The 21,090-nt window shown below is 33.8% G+C and overlaps 1 protein-coding gene across 1 annotated transcript in view; it reads left to right on the top strand.

The window, feature by feature from the left end:
• The window catches only part of USP25 (ubiquitin specific peptidase 25), a 172,131-nt gene that overhangs the window by 109,894 nt on the left and 41,147 nt on the right, over positions 1-21,090 (top strand). Inside the window, exons 13-18 of the mRNA XM_042783647.1 lie at positions 954-1,024; positions 1,802-2,030; positions 3,378-3,578; positions 7,008-7,147; positions 12,142-12,255; positions 14,396-14,491. Of these exons, the coding sequence (XP_042639581.1) occupies positions 954-1,024; positions 1,802-2,030; positions 3,378-3,578; positions 7,008-7,147; positions 12,142-12,255; positions 14,396-14,491 (851 nt within the window). The remainder of the gene's footprint in view (positions 1-953; positions 1,025-1,801; positions 2,031-3,377; positions 3,579-7,007; positions 7,148-12,141; positions 12,256-14,395; positions 14,492-21,090) is intronic.

The following is a 21,090-nucleotide window of genomic DNA, read 5'->3' as shown; positions in this document are numbered from 1 at the left end:
TTGAACCACCAGCCTTCTGGTGAGCAGTCACGTGCCTTAGGCACTATGCTACCAAAGCTCCTACTCTGTCATATAGGGTTGCTTTAAGTTGGAATCAACTTGATGGCAGTGGTGGGGAGTAGGCATTTGTAATTATTATAGGTCTTAACCCTTTATTTATAATATATGTTGCAGATACTATTCCCAATTTGTCACTTGTCATTTGGCTTTCTTTATGTTGTTTTTATTTGTTTTGTTTTTATAATTTAGGTTTTCTTAAGTTTTGGGAGGGCTTCTCTTTTCCTTTATGGTTACTGGATTTTCTATCATTCCTTGAAAGGCCTGTCCCTACTGGAAAGTCAATAATATTTTCTTGAAATCTTTCAGGATTTCTTCCTTGTTCTTTTTAACAGCTTTACAGTACAGTGCGGTTGTAACTTTTTCCTTATTGACAGATACTGAATTTGTCTACAGTTTTTTAATAGTTATGAGCAGTGTAGCTCTGAACATCATAGTCTTTGAGTAATTTTGTAGGATGGATAATCAGAGTAGAAATTCTGGGAGTTGGAATTCCCATAATTTTATTTCAGTTGGTAACTATAGTGGATTTTTATACAGGATATGTGCTGAAGTTACTTAATTTCATTCTAAAGTTCTACTTTATGTCAATATGTAAAGGAGAGGTCCAGCTTTAATTTTCATTGAAGCCTTACTTTATAGATTTCAACAAATGTCATATTTATTGGCTTTTTCTATATAAATTACATTTCATTTCAATTTTTAATTATGCATCTGTACTTTATTTTTTATAAAGGAAAACTATATACAGATTCCAAATAGTAATTTTTTAGGAACAGTTTAGAAAATTTTCATTATTCCTCTAACATGGTGTTAGGAAAATCTATAGTTTGTAATTTGAGTCTCTGCAGAAACATACTTGATGCTATTTATTAAATGACACATTATATCCTTAGATCTACAGGAAAGCATATCCAGAATCCATCGAACAATTGACCTAATGTACTCTGACAAATCTATGATCCAAGTAAGTGAAATTTTGAGGTAGTAACCATTATCAAAATTATTTATATATATTTTCATTTTTGTTAATACTCTCTTGCTTAACCTAATTCTCCCTTACACATTTGGCCATAAAATTGCTAAACTTAAAGTTACCACATTAATATTTTCCCTTTTCAATTGTGTTCTCATACTGTATTTATCGCCTCCACTTTATTACTATTATATTATTATTATTTTATAGCAAAATTTATTCAAATTTTTAGCTAGGTCTTGTTGAAAAATTTAAAAAATCCTATGGGAGACAATATATGGTGTTATAAAGATATTGAGAGATTATGGGAGAAACATCTAGAAGTCAATTACATATTGATTTCTAGTATACATTATATAAGTTACTTTGTTAAACTCAGCCATCAAATTATAGTTGTGAAGATTTAGATGAATCAAGTGCTATTTATAAAACTGGTCATCATAAGTTCTATATATGGTTAAGAAATAACCTATATAGGTAAACAGATACTGCATACACAACAAATACTTTTTCAGAGTTTTGAAAATCATTGTTTTATCTACTCCCCCACCTGTTTTATGTTTCTGTAGCTTACTTAATATCACTTTTTTTTTCTTATTTGTACTTCATAGGTTTTTTTTTTTTTTTTTGGTAAATTTTAATTCCAGCCAATTTTTTTTGAAAAATACAAATAATATCCTCTATATGATTAGTTTGAGAGTTCATGGAATGTGTTGTAATGGACTATGTACCTGAAATTTAACTTCCTTTTTTTTTTTTCACATTTAGGTTCCTTATCGTTTACATGCAGTTTTAGTTCATGAAGGCCAAGCTAATGCAGGGCATTATTGGGCATACATTTTTGATCATCGTGAAAACAGGTGGATGAAGTACAATGACATTGCTGTGACAAAATCATCATGGGAAGAGTTAGTGCGGGACTCTTTTGGTGGTTATAGAAATGCCAGTGCATACTGTTTAATGTATATAAATGATAAGGCACAATTCTTAATACAAGGTAAGTATATGAAATGTACAGGTTTTATATATGTTTTTGTATTTTCCTTTTGTGCTGATTGTGTATATATCTTTAAATAAATAATCCTTTTATGTGTGGTATGATTACTTAAGCAATTCACTCAGAAGGTGATGAATATGATTAGGAAGTGCTTGCTGTTGGGCTATTGCATGGGATAATGCTGGAATTGAGAGGTAAAGTGATCAGGGCTGAGAAATGGAATGTATTTTGTACTCAGTGTTATCTATTAAATGTATGTTTGACCTTCTTTTTCCTTGTCAAAAGCCCTTTAATTACCATGCCCACTCATTAATGTTTAAGCATTTTAGCATGTTTTCTGTCTTCTGACTTTATCTCCAACTTCACTCTTCTCCATCTGGAACTATTCATACTGCACTGATATTTGAACTTCTTGCTGTATTCTGCTTATACAATATTGTTCCACACATTTATATCCATGTGTTCTGTTTTCTCATGCTTTTTTTTTTTTTTGCTCATCTCTTAAGACTCAATTCAAGTGTCATCTCCTCTGCAAAGTTTTTCTTGATCTGTCAGAAAGTATCTCATTTTGTGTTTGCACAGTGGATTTCTGTAGGCATTTATTGTTTTGTGTTGATATTTAGTGCTGACTTGCCTTTCCCACTGCACTATGATCTGCTCAAAATCAGGGACCATATCATATCATCCTTCAGGTTCCTACTTCTGATATTTTAATACAGGTTTTCCATATAGGAAACAATTAAACTCTGTTGAAACTGATAAAATTAACTTTCTTATTGTATTTAACCATTCAGAAAAACTAAGCAGTCCATTTATGGCTGAAAAAGTAAAATTTTTTGCACGCGTGTGTGGTGTGGTAAAGATTGAGTAACTTTTAAAAACTATTTACATAACGTTCTAAAAACATCTTCCCATATTGATTAGTTTTCATAATTGAATATTTTTATTCTATAATTAAAATTGTTTTTATCTGAAGCAGTTTTATTTCAAGCATAATAAGTTTGAGATATTTCCTCATATTTTATGAAGAGTTCTACTTTATGAGTAATTAGGCATCTGTTACATTCTTATAATAGCAAAATTTGGGGTTTTATAGCTTGATATTTCATTTCTACTTAGATTAAAAAATATGCTAAGAAAATTACCTGTTATGGATTATATATTATTTGTGTAATTGTTTTTTTGAACATCTGTTTGAGTTTTCTTTTAAGTTTTAAATATAATTCATTTGCTGTAGGGTAACAATTCATAATTTAAATCCCTTTGATGGAATGCATTTGATTTTGAACTTTGCATTTTTCCTTTCACCCTTGATTTCATATTGGTTTTCTAAAATATGATTTGCAGAAGAATTTAACAAAGAAACTGGACAGGCCCTTGTTGGAATAGAAACATTACCACCAGATTTAAGGGATTTTGTTGAGGAAGACAACCAAAGATTTGAAAAAGAATTAGAAGAATGGGATGCACAACTTGCCCAGAAAGCTTTGCAGGAAAAGCTTTTAGCATCTCAGAAACTGAGGGAGTCAGAGTCTTCTCTACCAACAGGTTAGTCTGTTTTTATTAACTATTTATTATATTAATATTATTATATTTATTGTCAGTTTTATTATTATAAAAGAAGATGTGTTCATTGAAAAAACAAACAAAAACTTTAAAGTATGAAGAAGCAGTAAAAATCTGAAATTCCATTATTCAGAGATAACCAAAAGTAACAATTTAGTTAACCCATTATTTGCCAGAAACCGCTTTATGCACATACATCTTTTACCAAGACAAATTAGACAATTCTATTGATGCTTTCTTCTATCTATCCTGTCTTCTTTCTTGGGCTTGGCTTGGCAAGAAGCGGAAAAATCTGTGAGATCAGCAAACAACACAGACAAATTCCCTAAAGCTGTTAAGAGAATGAACTCTAGTAATTTAAAATTTGAGCAAAAAACATGTTGGTACATCCATGCATAGTTTGTGTAATATTGAAAGCCACTATTAACACAGTATATTTGATTTGATTTTTTATTCTTAAAAATAACCAGTACTAAATATTTCATATACTCCAACTAAAAAAGTATAAAATATAAAAACTAGATAAATTTATTTTAAAAAATCATTCAAAAAATTATTAGCTGGTGACATCAATAAAATATTCATTGTATGAAAAGGAACAAAACATGTTCTAGCAGAATTGAAAATAAAATGTCTTTGGTCTCTCTTTTTTTTCCCCTAAAAGATTAATTTCATGGTCACTGAATTGAGAATATATTTTAGGGTAATGTATTTCCTGCTGCAAAAAGAACTATTTCTTTACACTAGTTGGAGAAATGAGAGGAGATAAATTAAACTCAGATATTTTCCTCAAGCTCATTTGTCTCCTTTTGTTTTAATAACTCTAAGTGGATCTTTTAAAATAATTTTTTTTTTTTGCAAAGTCTGTGCTGTTTTGATTTTAAGAAACATTTCAGATTTTGTTTAATTTGAACTTGTGCAGAGATCCTCGTGTAAGTAATATTACCCAGTGTGTTTCAGCATCAATAGTACAGTTAGAAAAAATTATTTCTACAGTAGAAGATTTACAGTACTACAGTATAGTATTGAGTGATCATGCTTACAACTTAAGACTTGTAGTTTGTTTTCATATAAATTGAATATTTCTGTCACTGATTTTAAGAAGAAAATGATTCAGTTTTTTTTAAATTGAAATATACCAACAAAGATACCAACATTTTGATACTTGAAAGTTCTACAGTATACCTGTGAATACTATAAACCTCTCTATTACAATTCTAGTGCATGCTAGCATTACCTAGGATTGTACTTTCTCACCATACATTAAAGCCCACCATGTGAAACTCAACCATGTGGGTGACCCTCTATTAGTTATAAAAATGTAGTTTTATTACAGTGACCATGTCCACATTACTGGGAAATGAAATGGCTCAGTTGACTTCCAGAGGTTTTCTGTCCTCATCACAGTATGTTGTTGTCCTCATCATTGTATGTTGTTGTTGTATGCTGTTGAGTAAACTTCTGAATCATAGTGTCCCCATGAGACAGAGTAGAATTACCCCATAAAGTTTTCTCTGCTATGATTTTTATGGAAGCAGATTTCTAGTTCTTTTCTCCCACAGAATGGCTACATAGAATCTTCATTCTTCTGTCTGGCAAACTCAGCTTACCCATTCTTCAGCTTTAGGTTCCTTTATCCCATATCCCACAACCTAAATTCACCATCATCTAGTTTTATTCTTAGAATATGCTTTTATAATATTGTTACAATTCGTAATAATGGATATGATTTTTTGGTTGATGGATTTCTCCATAATTGACTATAAGCTTCCTGTGGGCAACAACTTTGTTTATAGCTGAATTCCCAGTACAGTACCTAGCCTAGTGCCTGGCACATAGATGCTTAATTAAAATTTGTTGGGTAAATGAATGATCATGTGTGTACTTCGAAATTATGATTTTTTTTTTAAATAATATTTCACTTTGAGAAATTTTTTAAATTAATAAAATATTGGCTAGGAGAAGAGTAGTCTTGTTGTGTTCTACTAGATAACTGAGCAAAAACCAATCCCAATAGCATCATAGAACATTTTAATGTACTTTGTTTTCCCCCATATCCATTCATTAAATTACTTACTAATTTATTTATTCCATTATGTTATTATGTGCCTGTTGAATGCTAGGTATTGCACAATAAGCAATACAAAAGGGAGACAGCATCCCTTACCTTGAGATTGTTTAGGCTATCAGAGGATATGGCCTTTAAACAAATACAATAATAATTAAGTAATAATCATGATAAGAGCTATTAAAAAGAAAACATAAGTTACTTTCAAGTAGTGGTTCTCATCTAGGAGAGATCTCCCTTCTTCCAGGGGACATTAGGTAATAATCTGGAGACATTTTTAGTTGTCACACCTTGGGGTGAGGTTGGTGGCGCTGCTGTCATCTGGTGGGCAGATGCTGACTGCAGTGGACAGCTCTCTGCATCAAAACTCGATCCAAAATGTCAATAGAGCTGAGGCTGTGGAATTCTACCTTAGAATTTTATCACTAGGAGACCTAGCCTAGTCTGAAGTATCAGAAATGCTTTCATAGGGAAGTGGCATTTAAGCCAAGAACAAATAGAACTCACTAGATGGGCCGAGTGAGATAGTAGGCGAACATATGGGCAGAGGAGAGAGTATATGGAAGGATCTGAAGGACACTCTTATTTGGAGTATTAATAAAGCAAAAAAAAAAAAAATGCCTATTATGTCCCTCTTTGAGCAAAGGATGAAAGGCACAAGATGATGGGGCCCACTTATATAAAACCTTATAAGTCGTAAAGGGATTTTAAAATTGTCTATAAAATATACATCCTTACGAGTGTATTGTTGATCTTTCATAGTACATTATTGGCTATAAGGGTCCTGAGTTCAGAAGATAGGTAACAGTTGGTGATATGTATTTGGGAGTTACCTTCACATGCATGGTATTTGAATTCATTAATTTATAATGGTACCAGTTTATATGGTTGATTTTGTTTTTCCTCTGCCAACACTGAACTAGTTGGGGCAAGTTCAGAAAAGATGGAAGGTTGGGTTTTTATTCGGAGTTAGGTCTTGGTCAGGTGTGCTATCTGTGCAAACTCAGACCAAGATTGCAAAGAAGCTGAAAACTTTTTTTTAATAAGTTGCTAATGATTTTCCAAAATGAGATTTTTATGTGTAACGTGTCACAATAATTTACTATGAATTCCTTACCATAAACTATAATGAATGCTGCTTCAGTAATTATTAGAATTCTGGTTTTTTTTTGCAAATTCTGGGAAAATGCTTTACATCGAAGGATATTTTACTTTAAATAGAAGAGTAAAATTGGTTGTTAGCCAAATTCATAATTATTAGAAATAGGTAATAAAGATTCACTTTAGTATATAGACTCTCTGTGATTTATATTAGATACACAATTGATTCTTTTCTCATGAAGCACAAGCCGGAGAACCAGAATATCTAGAACAGCCATCAAGAAGTGATTTCTCAAAACATTTGAAAGAAGAAACTATTCGAATAATTACCAAGGCATCACATGAGCATGAAGATAAAAGCCCTGAAACAGTTTTGCAGTCGGTAAGAATGTGCCTTTTAGTTCTCTGAACTTAGCCGCGTTTACAACATTTCCTAGGAGTGTGATGGCTAGTGACCTGTCTGGAGAGGCAGGGCCAAGTGATGGCTTTACTATATATGAGCTCAGTGACTGTGGAACTATGGACCAGGTACCTAACCCTCAGGCTGTAATTTTCTAAGCTGTAATTTAAAAGGCACTTTTTGTAGAAATTTCAAACTTCCTGTTAAGAGAATTAATGAAAAGTCTAAATCATAGACTAAATTGGACATTTGATTTTGAACTTTTAAAATAGTAGTGAAATTTACAGTAATTATAGCCTCCATCTGCAGCCTTATTACATTAAAAGAGTTGGGAATTTAAGGTATAATTTTCATTGTTCTATGAAATGTGTTTAACAATAAAACCACTAGATGCTCTAGGTTAGAGTACTTACTATGAGCAGGATTTTTACAGTATTACAAAACTGTTTATGCATATTTCAGTAGGGTCTCCTGTATAAAAACAAGCATTCTTATCTTACTATATTCTAATTCTGAAGCATGTCTTTTTTATAGCAATAAATTGAACACATGGGTACTGTGTTTTGTTATTTATAGTATATGATATACTGAAAGGGAGCTCTGGTAGCACAGTGGCTAAGACACTTGCCTGCTAACCAGACGGCTGGCGGTTCAAACCCACCAGCCACTCCTCGGAAGGAAGGTTGGGCAATCCTACTTCCGTAGTGATACTGCCTCGGAAACCCAAGGAGGGGTCGCTGTGAGTCGGGGCCGACTCGATGGCACATAACAACAACAACATACTGAAAGGTGTTATTTCAAGAATTTAGAACTATAAAACCATTCATATGCTGTGGTTGTTTATCTTTTGTTTTATTAGTGAGCATAAGCAGCTCTAATGCTGGTTTCATGATAGCTGATTTTAATATTTGAAGAGTCCCCTCCTAGAGGACTGGAAAAACAGTACATGTGAAAATTTTATAGCACAGATTTCTGATAAGTGGATTTAACCTGCTAATTGCACTCAAAACTCACTGCCGTCTAGTCAGATCTGATTCAACGACCCCTCCTTGGGTTTTGAGGTAGTATCACTTCCGTAGTTTGCCCAACCTTCCTCCTGAGGAGTGGCTGGTGGGTTTCAAAGGAGGTCTTTAATACAGTAAGACTTTGATTTACCAAAATTTTCAATAAGAGTATTTTGTTAAGTAGGTTATTGAACTAAATAATTAGAAAATACTTTTTTATTTCTTCATTTCTTGTTTAGAAATATTTGAAAATATATTAACATCATCTTACAAAAAAAAAAAAAAAAACCTTTTCAATATATATTCATGTAATTAGATTTTTTTGATAATCCCAAACGTTGTATAAAAATAATGGCTCAGAGACTCTAAATAAGCTCTGATGAATATCTGCTAATTCTAAAGCATTTTATGGGACATGCTTTTAATGAATCTGGGGTGTGTGTTTCTTAGGAGATGGTAAAATAAGAAAACCTAGGACAGGAGATTGGGCAATCTACTTCTGTAATGGTACTGCCTCGGAAACCCAAGGAGGGGTTTGGACTCAACAGCAGTGGGGTTTTTTTTTGGTTTTTTTTTGGCAGGGAAGGAGAAGGCATAGTGGTAGGTATAAGAGAGACATTTTTTTTTGCCTGGAAACCATAGTTATTTTGCCAGGGCCTTTGCTAATTATGATTTTTATTTCTTAGAGCCTATATTATGACTAATAAGGAACTAGATTTGGAAAAGAAAAGCATTATATATTATAGAATCATGATTTTTTTAGTTTGACTATTAATATAATTGAAATTCCCAGAAATCAGCACTTAAATTTTGATTATTTGCTTTCTTAACGTTCATCTTGTTTTCTAAGCTGGGAACCCATTGCCTTACTTTCACGTGAGAAAGCGAATGACAGAGCAAGAAAATGGAACATAGATATTTTTTCCTGTTCACTTGTCTTTTTGAATAGTGCCCATAGCTGATCCTATTGTCTATATAAATCCTGAAACATCTCTAAGAATGTGATTGTGGCTGTCTGAAGAAGGATGTGGTTCTTGGTTTAATGGTCAATTGCTTTAAAAAGAAAAAAAATAATAATGAAAACTAAAAACCCATTACTGTGGAGTCGATTCTGGCTCATAACAACCCACAGGGCTTCAAGCTTTTGGGTTTGAGCTACCAGTCTTTCAGGTAGCAGCAGAGTGCTTAACCATTGTATTGTACCACCAGGGCTCCTGGTCAGTTGCTTAGGATCATGGTAAGCATTCCTTGTTTGGGTATTATTCAGTCCTATAATTTAGAAGCTTAATTGCATAGGCTTTAAAAAAAAAAAAAAAGTCTTCAGAGTAATACAGTCCTGGGTTTTTGAATGCTGTTTTTATTACTTACTCTGAAACGTTGAATAAATTGCTTAATGTCTCTAAACCTCACGTTTATTTTCAACAAAATAGAAGTCATTGTGGGATTAATTAAGATGTTTTCTTTGAAAGTACCAGAAATGCAGTAGGCACTAAGTAGCTTCTCAAGGGTTCACAACAACAAAGTAGCTATTAGGTCCTTTCTGTTACTTAAACTCTAGCCATCTTATGGGTATAACAGTATATCACTAAGTTCCAACTCTATAAGAATTCCCTGGAAAGTTTAGAATCACAAAACCATAAGGAGGTGTTTTTTAAATGTCTGGGCAGCTTGAGCTTTAGAAGGATGTCTTCAATTTTAAGTGAAAACACTTTAGAAAATTTGAAAAGTACAAAAAAACAGACTTAAAGAAAGAATCATACATATTCCCGCTACCAAAGTTAATCATTGTTAATATGGTGTGCTCTTTCACTCTTACTTTTATACACAGGTTTGGCATTTATTTTACATAGTTGTGTTACTACTACATGTATAATTTTTTATCTTGCTTTTTCTATCTTTATTCATTTAATCTTACCACCATTTCTCCATGTTAAAAACATTTTATAAAAAATGTTTAATGGTTGAATAGTATTCCATTGAGTGATTAAATTTGTGTTAACTTATCCATTCCCCATTAGAAAATTTGTTTCTAATTTTACATTATCATGAATGAACAGTCTGTTTGAAAGAGTCTGTTTCATATTTCAAATTATTTCTTTAGAGTAGATTCTCCAGAATTGAATAACTGAATTATATGGACATTTTAAAGTTCTGTGGCCAAAAGGATTGTAGTTAATGTAGCTTTCTAACAACCCTTTTATGAGAATATTTATTTATTTAACTCAGATTGTTTCTGTAGTTCTAATTAATAAAAATATTTTATTTCAATTATTTTTGAAACTTATTAACTGAGAAATTTATCTTAATACCTTTCAAGCATATCCTTTTTTAGAGTATATATATATAGGGCCTGATAATAAAACAAGAAAATAAGTACACATATATTTTACATCAATGAATCTCAAAAACGTCACCCTTAAATGTTTTAAATAAATATTGTAGTGATTTAAGATTACCTAAACTCAATAAATGATACCTTAGAATTACTATATGTACCCCAAACTTTCTCACTTTTCATCCATATAATTGATCACCATTGTGCTGCTAAAACTCTTCTGCAGTAACTGGAAAGTAAAGCTTACAAAACATTTATTTTTCCTAAATGCCGTTTTGTTTTCCAAAGAGACTAAATAAATTGTTTTACAAAGATTAGTATTCTAAGTAATACATTTCTAAGTTGCTACTTGCCTTAAATGTTTTAAATATGTGTTGTCTATTCTGGGTTGATTTGCAAGTGAGGAGTTCTTCACTAGAAAGTCCAGACAGATTTCCCAATTTACCTGTTTTTAGTTCACTCTTATGAATGGAAACCTGGTACAAGTTTTCTTCTCTAACATCCTAAAGATTAAAAATCTCTTAATTAGATAGCATGGGCCAAGCATGTGGCTATAGAATATGTGTAATAGTCATATTTTAGCTAGAATTGCTCAAAACAGCAATTTAAAGTAGCATAATAAAAGAGTATAATGTTGATAACATCTGCCATTTATAGAACAACTCATGTACCAGTTGCTGGGATAGCTGAATGTTATTATCTCACATGATCACAGCTATGCAGGCTGGTTATTTCCTTTTGAAAAACTGAAGATCCAAATGAAATGAGAAGACTTTTTCTAAAATTGTATGGTTAAAAATAACATTTATTTTAGAAGAGGAAAATACCAGTATTGGCCAAAAACCCAACCAAACTCACTGTCGTGGCGTCAATGCTGACTCCTTGCAACCCCCTAGGGTTTCTAAGGCTGTAAATCTTTACAGCAGCAGACTGCCTCATCTTTCTTCTGTGGAGCAGCTGGTGGGTTCAAAACACCAACCTTTTTCATTATACCACCAGAGTTCCTTAGTCTTGGCCATTAGTTTCCCTTTATTGTTTGGCTGGAAAACCAGAAAAATGTTCATGTGCTGAAATTTACCTGTATTTCAAATTGAAATAAAACTCCTTTAATTACTCTTTATTAAAATATCTATTTTATGTTAGAATTATGTTTAGGAAAATAGTTGTGCTTAGGAACACTGTTCTATAGTACAAATTGAAGTTACTTAACCAAGCTGCTTCCAGATACCTTAAGTACTTTAAGAATGTGTTTGTAGGCAAACTGTGTGACACACTAGTTATAAATCAATTTAGTGAGATAAGACCTTTTTGCGGTTACTGGAATTTTTTTAAACATAACCATCAGCTATATAGATAGCATTAAGAAGTGCAACTTCAGTATTTATTATTTTTAAGGATTTGGAGTCAAAATGCTTTGTGGGGTAAGAAAAATAATCTTAATGTAGCATTTTGGAGGGAAGAGGAAAGCTATACATCCTGTAGTATTACTTGACTCATATATTTGCCTCTAATGTTCAGGTTTAGGTTGCTTCATTTCATACTAAGCCAATGCAGATACTTTAGAAGACTAGAAAGCACTCAAACTTGGTGTTTCCATTCTTCTCTTTTCTAATGTTGATGCTAATTTTCTTCTGCAGAAACCTGAAAATGCCACAAGCCAACCACCTTCTAACCAGCAAGTTGTAGAGGTGGCGATTCCTCCTGTAGGGAAATTTATGGTTGAGTCAAAGGAGGGGGGTTATGATGACGAGGTACCTTTATTATAGCCTCTGCACCATTCCTATTTATTTTTTGCTTTTTAATAAATGTACTTTGGGCATGCCTGCACCCACACACTGAAGTCTGTTGTGCATAACCTACAGCTTTGCCACGCATAGTTTGAAATTACCTTACCAACTACTAACAGAACCTTGAATTTTAAATGCAAATTTAAGTAGAAAACTTATGGTACTTGTCAGAAGAAGAATTTTAGGTTTCTGGAATTCTTTTGTGTAGAAATAAGAGTAATTTTCATTCAGGTTGGTGCATTACAATTGAATTTGTTTAATTAAATAGAAAACTATTGAGCATTTTGTAATTTTTATTTTCCTTTCCTGTTTTACTTGAATTATTTATAATATTTTGCCCAACATCGTCTACCAGATAATCCTACAATATCATTGAAAAATAGATCATTGATATTTTTGTTTCTGCATCTTATCTGTGTGTACCTGTGAATTGAATGTTTTAACATTACTGAGTGCCTACAGGTGTTCACAGTGGCCCCTGCATTTTATTTCCTCATATCTCTTCATTGTTAATACTCATCTACTTAAGTAGTTTTCCAATAGTACAAAGGCATTTTCACTTTTTGTGATATAATTCTTAGGAATCTATATGAAAACATGTTTGTTATCCTGGTCCATCAAATTATTTCTTCTCTTTTCTGCTTTTTCCTCTGAGATTCTTAGAATTATTCTTTTCCATATTAGACTGAGAGGCAGTAAAGCCATTTCTGAAAAATAAGAACAAAATAGACCATGTCTATATGGGAGGGGGATGTTTGAGAAAAAGCTTGATGGATCGTCTCATTTGTTGGTTTTTACTAGCATAGATAAATGAGAATTGAACATATATTAGTTTTCCAAGTACCTTTTTTTCAGATTTACTCCAAGGTTATATTTAACTATTAAAAAGAGTTAATCTCTAAAATCAGAAGTGTAATATGAATATCACCGTGCTAACATAAACAAATATGAACTATAAAGAGAATATGAAGCAGATTTATGAGATTGGAACTGGTCAGGTTTTTCTTAAGCATATAATGTTAGATATATTGTAACTTTCAGTATCTAATCCAAAATAAATACATGTTAATAAACTTCAGTGAAAGAGATAATGAGTGCAATCTCTTGGATTGCTCTAATAAGATAGCTTCATAGTACATTGAGCTATATGATTTTGTAGATATTTTAAAATATAAACTTCTGAGAGTAATAAGCTATTATGAAAACAAAGAAGTACATTTGTTGTTGTTGTTATGTGCCATCAAGTCGAACCCAACTCTTAGCGACCCCTCCTTGGGTTTCCGAGGCAGTATCACTACGGAAGTAGATTGCCCCATCTTCCTTCCAAGGAGTGGCTGGTGGGTTTGAACCTCCAGCCTTCTGGTTAGCAGTCAGGTGCCTTAGGCACTACGCTACCAGAGAAGTACATTAGTATTTAGTAAATAATAAAAATATATTGTTCTAAGGAGCTTTTTATTAATCAGCTCTTGAAAATTAGGGAAGTTGGCTTGTTTTTAATAAAATGTTAATTTATTGATCAAGGACTTGAGTGTTAAACATTTTTATTAGAGTGAGCCTTCTGACATTTAATGGAGTAGAAGTGTTAATCATTTAACACTGTCTTTTGTGTAAGTGCTTATGCTTTTGGTAGGTTTTTGTTTGTTTGTTTTTTAATAATTGGACTGACAGTTTAACAGTGCATGTGCCTTGGAATTTTAAAAAATAAGTCATATAGATACAGGGCTGCTGTTAAAGATACACAGGTTGTATGCTTGTGCAGGGATCCCTCTCCAGAGGGCAGAAATGAGGTTAAAATGGAGCTCACTCTGAGCAGCACATTTTCTAATTTGTCTGTCCAAAGGGAAGTGGAGTGCCTTTTTAAAATTTCTCAGTTCAGAGAGGATGCCTTTTTGCATTTTGCACAAAGGCATCGTATGAGATAGCTGTAGCCCTGTATGGATGATTTAAAAAGATGCTTGTATGCATATGGGATCACATTTGCTGTGTGAAAAAATACAATATTTGATTTATAAATCATGAAACACAAAGGACTTTAAACTTGCATGTAAAGAAATTATTTTTGGTTTTGATTTTTTTTTCTTTTGTTAACAATTCCTCATGACAGATCATGATGACACCGAACATGCAAGGTATTATCATGGCGATAGGTAAATCCAGGAATGTATATGACAGGTGTGGTCCTGAAGCAGGGTTCTTTAAGGTACAATTAACATTTCCATTTTTATTTTCTTCTTTTTTAAAAAATTAAGCTTTTGAAAATGTTTTATTTCTTCAGTTAACCTGTTTTACTTGTATAGTTCTTCTTTTTCTATATTAGCCCTGGCCACCTGATGTTTGAGGGATTGAGAGAATGTTATTTTATACATGAATCCAAGATTAATCTTTATTCTAGATAATTCAAGAAAAACAATGTATTTTACCAGAATTTCCCAGTAGTGCTCCTCTGATTTGGTAGCCAAAATTTAATTATTTATATCTGAAGAATGTAAAGGGAATTGATGAGTAATAATAGGAACTTAGTAACTGCTTCTGGTAATAGTTTATTTTTTCCTTATTGTTACTACTGTTAGTCCATATTACATGTCTTCCTTCAATTTTATTTTTTGATACTAAATAGCTTTCTACATTTCATGTTTCTAAAATGATTTACTACCATATGTTTCTTATTCACTTGTTTTCCTCATAATTAATTTTTGAAATTCTAGTCATTTCAAGACACTTGAGACTACTCCATGTCTAAGTGTTTTTTCTCTGTATTATCAGATCCTGTACATGTTTTTGTCACAGTATTATTTGCTTTCACATAGTTGAAGGATGAAAACACCATTTACATGATTTTTTATATATGAGAAACCATTTGCACCGAGAGACTTGTATCTTTTGACATAAAAACACTAAAATTGTCCCTGCTTTGCTGTCATCCAGCTCTGTCTTACCCCTCTTGTGACTGGTGGAGCATAGAGTGCCCGCCTACATTTTCCACCCCTGGGATTTAGTGAGAAACTGCTATCTCACTTTTAGTATGTACTAGCCTGTGGGTGGGCCTGTAAAACTAACTGTGATTCTGAAGAAATAAGCTTATCCTATCTAGCACCAGAGATCCCTTGGGACATATGTGCCCTACTAATTATATCAAAATCTATATTACTTAAAAGTTTTTTTCCACTTCATTCAAAATACCTTCCATTACTGAAAACACATGGTTTTACCAAAAAAAAATATAAGCAGAAAATAGTTCAATCTTGAAAGGATTAAAGTGCTAGTTATTTTTACTTTTTGTTTTTTGTGTGGTACAAAACCACGACTTGTACCTTATGTCGATAAATATTTTTGAATTCTTATAATTAGGGTGACCAGCAGTCCTTGTGTAGCCAAGATTGAAGGATTTGCCAGTATGCTATGGCAGAACATCCCAGGCAACTTGTTTCAGTACAAGCTGATAATCCTAATAGGATCTCATATGAGAAGCTGTAAAACTACTCTTAGAAAAAAGGAAAATAATTTACTTTTTTGTAGTTAGCCTGTTTCCTTACTAACATATTATATTAAAAAATTTATCCTCATGCCTAGGTGGTCTACCTTTCCTTTAAAAATATATTAAAAAACACTGAATATATGTCTTCTAAAATTTTCATCTACTTCTTGGGGAAAAGTTATCTGTAGTTTACAGTGCTGTTGTCGTTTTTTGTTGAATTACTGTGTATCACCATATTAAATTGGAAATGTCATTTTTGTTTTGAATTGTTATTTGGGTGAAAGTTCACAGAGCAAATTCACTTTCCATACAGCAGTTCACACACACATTGTCTCATGTGGAAATGTCATTTTTATTAAATTAATACATACACATAGTTTAAAGAATCCAGCTATTCTATATGCTACAAACAACAGTCACTGACTTCCCAGTGGTGACAAATGCTGTTATTTTATCTGATTCTTTTACTGTTTAATTCCATATATTTTTGTAATTCTCAAATTGCATATTACCTGTGAGATTGACTATGGAACACACACAAAAAAACCCAAAGTGGATGATAAATAAGCCTTCCCTTGTCCCATGTATATACACTGATTCATATAGTTCTCATCCCTCTCTATATTCACATGCATTCACATACCCACAAAAATGTTGGCATATATAAAAATCTTTTAAGTTTGATTAAATCAGAGTTAAATAAAAATTATTTGTATTGTTAATTATCTATGCTACTCAAGTTTGAGCTAAGTTGTAAACATTATTCTTTTCCTTTTTTCACTTAGCTTTCATATTCCTTGGAGGTAATAATTCATTTTATTTTTTTAGTTTGCTTAGTTTTCTATGTGTATTACTGATTCAATTTGTAACTCTTGACCAGTTGTTTAAATCTCCTGCTACTGTTTTGGTTTGTTTGTTTCTGCCAATTTTGTCTTCTCAGGGAAGTCTATTCTGGAGCGTTATGACCTGCTCCAGTATGAATTGATTATTCTTTATTCCTGATACATAACTAGTATCTTGATATCTCTTTTCACCATCACCCCGAAGGTTCCCTTTGTATCTTTCCCTTTGTGTATTGTCTGCATCTGTTTTCTTGCTCTTTTTTGGTTTACGCTCTGATTTTTGGTTTACCCTCTGAAGCAGTAAGAAAGAACAGGCTATCAAGAAAATAAGAAGCAGGTTTGTGAGATAGGTAATGGTCACAATGATTTTCTTAAGCAGATAATGTTAGGCATATTGTACCTTTCAGTATACAATAGAAAATAAAATAAATATGATTAATAAGTTTCAGTGAATCAGAAGTTAAGATTGTTATCTTCAGAAGTTTAAGCAGAGTTTGACATTTCACTTATGGCTATAGCATAAGAAACTGTTGCCTGTTAGGTGTTAAAAGCCATTATTTTAGTTTCTAGTTCTTTCACTAGGAATTCTGGTTGTGCATTGGTCAAACCCTTCAATTACTAACCAAAAGTTTGCAGTTGGTCCAAACCCACCAGCCAATCTGTGGGAGGAGGATGAGGCAGTCTGCTTCCTCAGTGATTTACAGCTTTGAAAATCTTGTGAAGCAGTTCTGCTCTGTCATGTAAGGTCACTATAAGTAGGAATTGACTTGATGGTAGTTTACTTTTTTGTGTAGTTGTTTGGTTTAGTTGTTTCACTAACCACTCTTATTACTACCCTGATAATCACTTACCTCCTTTCTTTCTGTTGAAAAGTTACTCAAATCTAGAATGTATGTGAGGGAAGAAGTAGCTTAATGCTTAGTATTACAGCCTAACCAGACTGCTTCACATCTAAGCCTAGGCCCACCATTTAATAGCTGTGATCTTGGAGACATCATTCAACTGCTGTGTATTTCTCTAATTTTTAAATGGAGATGATAATAGAATGAGGTAATAGTATATATTTTACTGGGTCATTGTGAGTTTTAAATAAGTTTATCAAGATTATACAGTTAATGTAGTATGTGATAGATAGTAAATGCTCACAACTTACCTATCTTATATAATTATTATCACTAGCTTTACATTATGGGTCCATTTTGAGTCCTGATGCAGTGGAAGATGCAAAGTGAGTCAGCTGTGTCAGTGTCAAGACCTTCATCTCAATAAAACGCTTTTTTTTTTTTTTTCCCTCTCCCCTTATCTCCCATCTCCATTAACCGACAAAATCAGTTTCCTTCCCTGAATGAACTTTCCTTGATTTTTTACAATAGTGGAGGCATACAATATTTGTCCTTCTGTGATTGACTTATTTCACTCAGCATAATGTCCTCTAAATTCATCCACATTGTGAGATGTTCATGTATTCTTCATTGTTCTTTAATGTTGCACAGTATTGCATTATGTGAATGTACCATAGTTTGGTTATCTATTCATCTGTTGATGGGCATTTAGGTTGTTTCTATTTTTTTGTTATAGTCAATTGTGCTACATTGAACATAGGTGTGCATATGTCTGTTCATGTTCTGGTCTCTCACCTCTTCAGGATATATTCCTAGTAATGGAATTGCTTGATCAAATGGTATTTCTGTTTTCAGCTTTTTAAGGAAATGCTGTGGGAGTTCTGGTGGCATAGTGCCTTAAGATATTTGACTGCTTACCAGAAAGCTGGCCGTTCAAACCCACCAGCCACTGCTTGGAAGGAAGGTTTGGCAGTCTATTTCCATGGCCATACTACCTCAGAAACCCAAGGAGGGGTCGCTATGAGTCAGGACCAACTCAATGGCTGTAAGAGTTTTTAAGGAAACACCATACCATTTTCTACAATGGTTGTACCATTTTGCAGTCCCACCAGCAGTGTACGAGTGCTCCAATCTCTCCACAGCCTCACTAGCATTTGTTATTTTCTCTCTTGTTCAACTTTGCTATTATTGCTGGGGTGAGAGGATAGCTCGTTGTTTTGATTTGCATCTCTAGTGCCTAAGGCATTTGACTGCTAACCCGAAGGCTGGCGGTTCAAACCCACCAGCCACTCCTTGGAAAGAAGATTGGGCAGTCTACTTCCATAGTGATACTGCCTCAGAAACCCATGGAGGGGTTGCTATGAGTCAGATCCGACTCGACAGCAGTGAGTTTGGTTTTGGAATGGCTAATGATCATGAACATTTCCTCAGTGGTTTGTTGGCTGCCTATATATCCTCTTTAGTAAAATGTCTGTTCATTTCTTTTTTTTTTTTTTTTTTAACTTATGTATTAGAAATTACTGAGTATTGACCATTTCACAAAACCAGCAGTTTCATTATGGTTCAACTTAATACTTACAATCACAGAACCTTCCTTTCTATCTTTTTACTTTGTTGTTGTTGTTGTTATGTGCCATTGAGTCAGACCCAGCTCATAGCGACTCCTCCTTGGGTTTCCGAGACAGTATCACTACGGAAATAGGTTGCCCCAACTTCCTTCCGAGGAGTGGCTGGTGGGTTTGAACTGCCAGCCTTCTGATTAGCAGTCAAGTGCCTTAGGCACTACACTACCAGAGCTCCCTTTTACTTTGTTAGTATATGTATATTTTATTAGTGTACATTTTCAAATATCTGGAAACACTATCAATTGTCTATAATTAATGTGTATTTTTGATATGGGTCAAAATAAGCAAATAATTTTTTTTATGTTTAGCTTTTCTGTTTTCATGGCAATTGATTCTAATCTATCAACATTTTGTGTTTACAAATACGTGCATGATAGAGTGTCTCATATATAATGGTTGTTTCTGTCTTATTTTTCCTAAGTATATAAATATTTAAGGAGCTCTGGTGGCACAGTGCCTAAGGCATCTGACTGCTAACTAGAAGTTTGATGGTTAAAACCCACCAGCTGCTCTGCAGAAGGAAGGCAATCTACTTTCGTAAAGATTGACTGCCTCAGAAACCCAAAAGGGGTCACTATGAGTTGGAATCAACTCAGTGGCAGTGGGTTTGGTTTTTGGTTTTTTTGGATACAGATATTTAGGTACTCTGATGGCAAAGTGGTTAAAGCATTAATCACTGTAGTTTGAACCCACCAGCCACTCTATGGAAGGAAGATGAGGCAGTCTACTTCTGTAAAGATTTTTTTTTTTTTTTTAATTATGATTTGGGTGAAAATTTATAAAGCAAATTCACTTTCCATACAGCATTTCACATACACTTTGTCTCATGCATTGACCACAATTCACCACAATACAACAGTTCCCCTCCCACTTTTTCCCAACAGTAACCTCTACCCTGTGTCTAGCCCTCCATGCACCCCTGCCCCCTGAGATGTGTCCCTGTGCATAAACAGCCCTTCTTTCTCCCATGATAGTTCTCTCCAAGGAGTGTATCTACCTCAGGTAAATGTTCAACTCATATGCCTGTCTTTTGTTTGGCTGGAAGCCACAAATGTGGGTTCAATTCCAGACCTGAAGGGCAGCTAGGGGCCACAGTCTCAGTGGTTCCACCAGGCTCTACCAGACCAGCAAACCTGGTCCCCCTTTTTTTTTTCCCAAATGATTTTGAGTTTTGTTCCACATTGTTCTCCCTCTCTATCCAGGATCTCCTACATAAATCCCCCTCCGAGTGGTTTACATTGGTAGCTGCACCATCTAGTTCTGTCTCATAGTCGTATAGGCTGTAGATCGCATGGTGTACCAGTTGCTAGGACTAGTTCTTTCCATGAATCTTTGGTTTTCTTCATTCTTCTTTGCTCTGCATGAGAGACCCATCATTGCATCTAAATGGCTGCTTGTAAGCTTAAGATCCCAGTCACTGCTTGCCAGCGTAAGAGGTGGAACAGTGTTTTATGTAGTATGTTATGCCAGTTGAGCTTAATGTCCCCTGTGACTATGGTCCCGAGCCCACAGGATCAACTACTTGGTCCCTCTGGGTAGCTGGTTGTGACCAAGAAGTTACTACAACCTTGTCCCTTGTCAGCTCTACTATACATCTGGGAATTCAGATCATACAAATACACTTAATAGGACCACTGTCTGCCAATCCTATACTTGGTCTTGGGTACACTCCCTGCTTCATAGACATAACTAGTTGTTCAGCCTGTCCACCCATCTGTCCACCCATATACCCATGTTTGCCTTTACTGACAACACAGTACTGTATGTGCAAAAGGGTTCATCTTTGTTGTCTATACCTCCCATGTACCTTTCTATGTCTTCCTCTTCCTCAATACCACCATGTTAATCACTCATATTTGGTACATTGCCCTTCTCTTCACTTAAATCAGTACTTATCTCTACATATCTAACAGTGTTCCCTCCCCTCCCCTCACACCCTTGGTAACCAAAAAAGAAAATTTCCTTCCATAGATAAGCCTTTCCTTGACTTTTACAGTAATGGACTAATACGATAT

This window comes from Orycteropus afer, unplaced genomic scaffold (assembly GCF_000298275.1).
Source record: "Orycteropus afer afer isolate SDZICR_OR568_19922 unplaced genomic scaffold, OryAfe1.0 scaffold00022, whole genome shotgun sequence".
NCBI lineage: Eukaryota > Metazoa > Chordata > Mammalia > Tubulidentata > Orycteropodidae > Orycteropus > Orycteropus afer.
This window is presented reverse-complemented; position numbering and strand designations above follow the sequence as displayed.